Raw genomic sequence first — 6303 nt, forward strand, 5'->3', positions numbered from 1 at the left:
AAGGGAGTATATGATCCAGATTGTAAAGCTACTGAGTTGCAGATAGTATGAAAAAAGAGTTTTGAGAGTATGAAAAGAACATGTCATTCAAATACTTATAGATATATAGATAGATAGATAGATAGATACTTTATTGATCCCCAAGGGGAAATTCAAGGAAGTGTGGTCTCAATATATCATTGATGCAAGTTTATTACATTGTGCACATTTAAATATTTCTGTAGGTTGTATACTGTAGGTTGTCCAGTATTTTGAACCTGGGTGGATGAAGAGAACCAAAGTAGTTGGCACATACCATAGCTAACAAAACAGGTGAGGGCATGCTCTCTCAAGGACACCCAGGAGATGCCTCTCACTCTCTCGCAAAACGCATGAGTTCAAGCCTGCTTTACTGTTTTCCAGATGTTTTCAGACTGAAAAATGCTGAGGGGAAAAAAAACATACCCCCCTTCCCCCTCCCAAACACACATATACCAACACACATACACAGTTTTTTTTTTTTTTTAGAAGCACAGGGGTCAAATTTGCAGAACTCTCTGGAACATAGGGACCCCTGCAGTTATGTAAAAATCTCATCCAATCAAAGTGGTTGTGAGGAGGAGACCTGTGTGATGTTGCGAAACGCTGGCCCGAGGCTAGTCCATATAAAGCCCAGCAATGAGGCCCCGAGCTTCACTGCTACCTCTGACTCTACTCAACATATCAAGGTAGACTTTCTCCCACTTATTCCTAGTTTTTTTATTTCTTATTTTATCTTATGTCTGAAATGAACCAAGAGGCACGGTAATGCTGTGCTGTAGTTTTTGAGTTTTTTTTTCCTCTCCACGCGGTGAACCATGAGGATATTTGTGAAACATGATGGTATTTTTTTTTTACATTGATCTGTTGTGTTACATGATTGGTCTTCCCCTCTGTTTTCCAGACACAGCGGTAGGACGACATGCTGTTCGTTTTCGCATCCCTTTGCCTGCTGGCCACATGTTGGGCCCAGGACTGCCAGGTGGACAACATTCAAGTGATGCAGAACTTTGACAAAACCAGGGTAAGAGCAGAACAAGGCAAAACTCCATCTGTTCTTGTTTTTTTATACTGTTGAAGCAAAACCATAGTTTCTTTACAATTATTATTTTTTTTGTCCAGCATCTGTGCAGCTTGAACTGAAGGTTGTCTACTGTTGTTTTTGTTTTGTAGTTTGCAGGACCATGGTACGCAGTGGCCAAGAAAGATCCCGTCGGACTCTTCCTGCTGGATAACGTTGTCGCCACCTACAAAGTAGACGATGTCGGCGCCATGACAGCCAGCGCCGTGGGCAGAGTCATCATTCTGAAGTGAGACACACACACACACACACACACACACACACACACACACCACCACACATTTAAAACGGTTGAAACGCCAGAAATTTGATACTGTCACTCAACTCCTCAACCAGTAGCTGCTTTTGCATTCCACGTCTGTAGCAATTCCACACTCATAAACAACATGTTCATGTTCATATAAAACCATTAAACCCTCCTGTTAAAACCTACAGTGGAAAAAAACCGGCAGAAAGATGATAGACTTCTTCAGCTCTCTCTGACATGTTTCTCTTGCGTTCTCTCCACCCTGTAGCAACTGGGAGATGTGCGCCAACATGTTTGCTACCTTCGAGAGCACGCCCGACCCCGCCAAGTTCAAGATGAGGTACTGGGGAGCCGCCTCCTACCTGCAGACTGGCTGTGAGTATAGCAATATACTAGCAATATACTAGTAATATACTAGCAATATATTAACAATATACTAGGAATATAGTGAGAGTAAGAGTAATAGCAGTGGCTGCTGTCACTGGGTTACACAGAAAACAACCAAGAGGAGCACATCATATTTGTAACGATTCATTCATTAAACAACTTTAAATAAAAACAATACAGTGTAAACATACACAATATACAATCCAACTCATTAAAAAAAACACACACACATTTTAACATTAGATTAAAAAAATTACACAAGCCAATGTGCAAATAATAAAGGCAACACTTGATGAAGACACTTGATTTTGAATCATCTGAATAAATGTGATCCATGACATTCATTTATACATTTCTGGGTTGACCGTTTGCAGACGATGACCATTGGGTGATTGACACCGACTACGACAACTACGCCATCCACTACTCCTGCAGAGAGGTGGACTACGACGGCACCTGCCTGGACGGCTATTCCTTCATCTTCTCCCGCCACTCCGAGGGCCTGAGGCCTGAGGATCAGAAGATCGTCACCCAGAAGAAACAGGAGATCTGCTTCCTGGGCAAATACAGACGCGTTCCACACACAGGTAAGGCCCCTATAGGCCCATAAGACACACACACACACACACACACACACACACACACACACACACACACACACAGATATCTACACATGCACACATTGTACACATGCACATAGACAAGGAAATGCATTGGCATTATCCATAGACTTTACACTTTAAGCCGTATTGAAAAGTAAAAAAAAAAGAAGAAGAAAGATTGTCAGGCCAGAGATTGCTTTCTGTGACTTCACGTTATGCAACACTTCCCTGACCTGAGCGTGTTTTCCTCTCTTGTCTCCCACAGGTTTCTGCTCTGCGTAAATACGCTGGACGAGACGGAGGAAGGATGAGGACAACTGTGAGCTTTTAGCTGTGGCCACTGAATATGTTGGCACAGACTGACAATTTTAAAGAAAATGACTGTACATACACGGATAAAATTAACAACCCTCTCTACCAATAACAATTACTATTTTTCATCCAGAAAAAACCTGATTATAGCCCAGGTTTGCCAAGAGCGTACAATGTTGAATGTATTGTAATGATTTTATGTACTGAAATGAGTCAATGTCTGTTTTTTTTTTAAATAAAATATTCTTGTAAAATCAATTTCACTTTGGAGGACAGTATCATTTGTCATCAGGGTTTGGTCACACAAGGGCATTGATCAAGCTGACCCTTGTAACGTGTCCTAAGGTAGCTTTTCATCAGCAAACACTGACTTTGACCTTATCAATCTAGTTGGCTGTTTTCATTATTTGTCATTGTTTAACTGTGCCAGTTCATTGACCTGGAGAGTGTAGTCCTGCATTATGATAGAAGGAACCCACTACAGTAACCAATCAGGAACACTGTAGAAGTATTTGTCAGAGTATCTCTCTCCAGAATAAGAGTCCCTCGCATGGTAGCACATTACTTCTAGAATCATAAACGCATACACAACTGGACCTCGTGATTATTTTCTAAAAGCAAGCAGGCAGTTTTGGGGATTCAGATCTGCCAATTTTCTAACAGTGAACTTTGGCTTTTGTTTGTGCTGTCTTCTGTTTGAGTTTTCACCCTTTGACCCTTTCCACGTGTCCACATGTTCACCGATCACCTGACCTTTCCTCCTCCTGGGTCTGCCTCTCGCCTTCTCTTTGCCAGCCGGGGCAAATGCCTTGAAATGACCCCATATTTCCACTCCTCTCTTTCCCTCTCTCCATCTCTCTCTCTTCCTGCCTCTCTCTCTCTTACACACTACCTCTCTCTCTCTCCTTGCCTCCCTGTCTCTTACACACTACTCTCTCTCTCTCTCTCTCGGACTGCTAGGCCTAATGTACATCTGATATGCTAAAAAGATTTTGCAGATGTTTGGCAGCCAGGGGCATCACATAGCGGATAGATAAATGTCCTGACACGGACTCTGATTGCATCACAGCTGGAATTTTTCTCCTTCTCCTCAGTTGCCTTCCTTGTGTAACTGTTGCAGAGTTGGATTAGCGATATGCTGGAAAGAGCTGGAAAGGATCCCCTTTAAGGAGGCCCCCAGATTGCTTGCCATAAACCATCCCATGTTGATTCTGTTCCAAGGCCTTTTACACAACGAACATATTAGAAAAACACATGGGCCACACTAGGTTTCCAGTTTCACATCATTCAACACACGCACTGAAAAATGAAGACATGATGCTTTCTGAAACAAAAAGTAATCCCAATAAAAATATGGGACAGTGTGGCCATCTTTTGACTTAAATTTCCTAATGCTCTTTCTCTCTCTCTCTCTCTTTTTCTGTCTCTTTTTCTTCTTCTCCAGCATGCCTTGTATCTAGAGCTGTCTGTGAAACACATAGCTAATGAGTTTGTGCAAATGCATGGATTCACTGGAACCATGAGTGTTCTTATCTCTGTTTCATTTTCTATTGGCTGACCAAGAGAGACACACTAATGGAGCTAAACTAAATAGCCTCAGATATACTTTTGTGTGTGTGTGTGTGTGTGTGTGTGTGTGTGTGTGTGTGTATGTGTGTGTGTGTGTGTGTACTTCAGTCTACCTCTGAGTACGTCAAAGTGGACCTTTCATCTCGTAACAATGGATCAATAGAGCTTTCATTTTGGAAAGACAGGTTGCTTTAAAGTCAAAATAAACATTACTCTGAAGATGATATTCAGTCAGAGAGAGAGGGAAAAAAACAAATAACCCATCAACATCAGACACCCATCCACTTTATCTTCTGTCAATTTAGAATTGAGTGGAGTCCAATTTCTTTGGAAGGAAGTCAGGCTCTATTGCAAGATGAAAATATAAACATGTAATTTTTGACCAGGAAATGTTATGAACAAAAGAATAGGCAGGATAACCACCAATTTCCACAGAACTTTAGCTTTCAGGTTTCCGCACATACTCCTCACATCCTATCATGTTTTGAAGAATTGCTTCCAATCATCAGTGTGTGGTGTGTGTGTGTGTGTGGGGGGGGGGTGAATAAGAAATAACTGGGAAAACTTATGATGCACAGAGAAATGAGTTGCTTGAGGGAGGATAAACTCTTGATTCACAGAAGGTAATGCGGTTAAAGTTAATGGAAACCATTTATTTGCATATTCGCAATTGTAACCAGGGACGCTTAGCCCCCCAGGTTGAAGGGTAATGCACGTGCATACAGTAGTGCCGGGGAAAAAAAATCATCACACCTTAAAAGGGCTTCAATGAATTGGTATTAACAGGGACACAATGCCATTAGTTTTCAGTGAAGTTTTACTATTAAGTGAAGTGAAGTAACAGTGCCCACTGTAAAATATCACTGTTAGTCCTTTGAGACCTATATAGGCTATTTTCAGTGTAGTTTTACTATTAAGCTCTTTGGTCATTGTAAGGGCCATCTATTATGCTAGGCTATATCGTTTTCAAGACAGTATAGGCTACCCATATATGTGATCAATGCATATATCTTCAGCCTTTATGTCAAGGAAAAATACTTTGTGTCTCATGATTGTTGCATTCATGTCACCTGAAGCATGATGGTAGAAATATCTATTCAAAAGCACAGTTGATCTGTGCATGCTATGATCAGCTTTTGGTTCTTTGATATGGAAACCAAGTTCATTATTTTGGGCTGCTTTTACATTAGAATTCCAGCCCAAAGTTGGATACCATGTATAATTTGCTGCAATTTCAATGCTTCATATCCTCGTGTCCGGTAAGGTCTGATGTTTATTCTGATATGGTTTGCCATGTGTTGAGTGAAGTGTTCGTGAGATATACCACTGTGAGTAGTGGGCGGAAATGGACGAAGCGCTGTGGGCAGAATGGATTTAATGAAATTTCATGTATGTCCAACGTTAATTTTCTCGCAAACCGTTTATCACAGCACCTTGCCGCTAATATAATTGGAAAGCTCTTGTTCCACTCTTTCATGTGATACCTGTATCCGATTTATGCGTGATACTGTAAGTACTACGTGAGCAATTCGACAGAGAATAATGGATGTGAATTTGGATGCCTATTATCCTACTACAAATTATTTTTGTAGTAGGATAATAGGCATCCAATAGGCCTAATGGCGTCACTGTTTATAACATTTCTACTTGCTTGTTTCCATAACAGTTGCCCTGACAACGTTACGTTTTGAGCCCACAGTTAATCAGCACTTAGGCCTAATTAACATTTCAATGAGCTGAAGGAAACTCAGCTAGTGCCGGGGAGGGCCAGGGAGAGATAGGGGTGGAAATTGGTAGGCTAAATGATTCAGGCAAAATTGAACTGTGGTTGTGCCACAGTCAGCTTTAAAGGGTAATTTTAACGTGGATAACTTTTTAAAATGAGTCCTCACCAACACGGTCTTATTTATCCATCCTAATATTAGGCATGTGGCACCAAAAAGTTTACACAGACTGTGAGGAATTCACAGATAGTCTTTCCATATTCATATTCTTCCTTGCACATATACCTTCCATTTAGTATAGGCCTATTACAGTTTTTTCTGATTGCTTAAGCACATTTTTTGTAACTATGGCTTTTTTTTGCA

At 41.0% G+C, this 6303-nt stretch overlaps 1 protein-coding gene across 1 annotated transcript; it reads left to right on the forward strand.

The window, feature by feature from the left end:
• Nucleotides 1-617: 617 nt before the first annotated feature.
• rbp4 (retinol binding protein 4, plasma) lies at nucleotides 618-2905 on the forward strand. Its single transcript, XM_076298894.1, has 6 exons — nucleotides 618-707; nucleotides 923-1042; nucleotides 1192-1328; nucleotides 1615-1721; nucleotides 2108-2320; nucleotides 2601-2905. The coding sequence occupies exons 2-6, from the start codon at nucleotides 941-943 to the stop codon at nucleotides 2615-2617; spliced, it is 576 nt and encodes a 191-aa protein (XP_076155009.1). The 5' UTR covers nucleotides 618-707; nucleotides 923-940; the 3' UTR covers nucleotides 2618-2905.
• Nucleotides 2906-6303: the final 3398 nt, after the last annotated feature.

This window comes from Alosa pseudoharengus, unplaced genomic scaffold, assembly GCF_046254945.1.
Source record: "Alosa pseudoharengus isolate Yale_2024_CS ecotype anadromous, Long Island Sound unplaced genomic scaffold, YU_APseudo_1.1 YU_APseudo_1.1_scf_21, whole genome shotgun sequence".
Classification (NCBI taxonomy): domain Eukaryota; kingdom Metazoa; phylum Chordata; class Actinopteri; order Clupeiformes; family Clupeidae; genus Alosa; species Alosa pseudoharengus.

What these genes read in the sequence shown, in the direction of transcription:
- rbp4 (XM_076298894.1), top strand. Translation starts at nt 941, where the DNA reads ATGCTGTTCGTTTTCGCATCCCTTTGCCTGCTGGCCACATGTTGGGCC. An exon ending in AGAACTTTGACAAAACCAGG is followed by an intron (nt 1,043 to 1,191) that starts GTAAGAGCAGAA and finishes TTTGTTTTGTAG; the next exon opens with TTTGCAGGACCATGGTACGC. An exon ending in GGCAGAGTCATCATTCTGAA is followed by an intron (nt 1,329 to 1,614) that starts GTGAGACACACA and finishes TCCACCCTGTAG; the next exon opens with CAACTGGGAGATGTGCGCCA.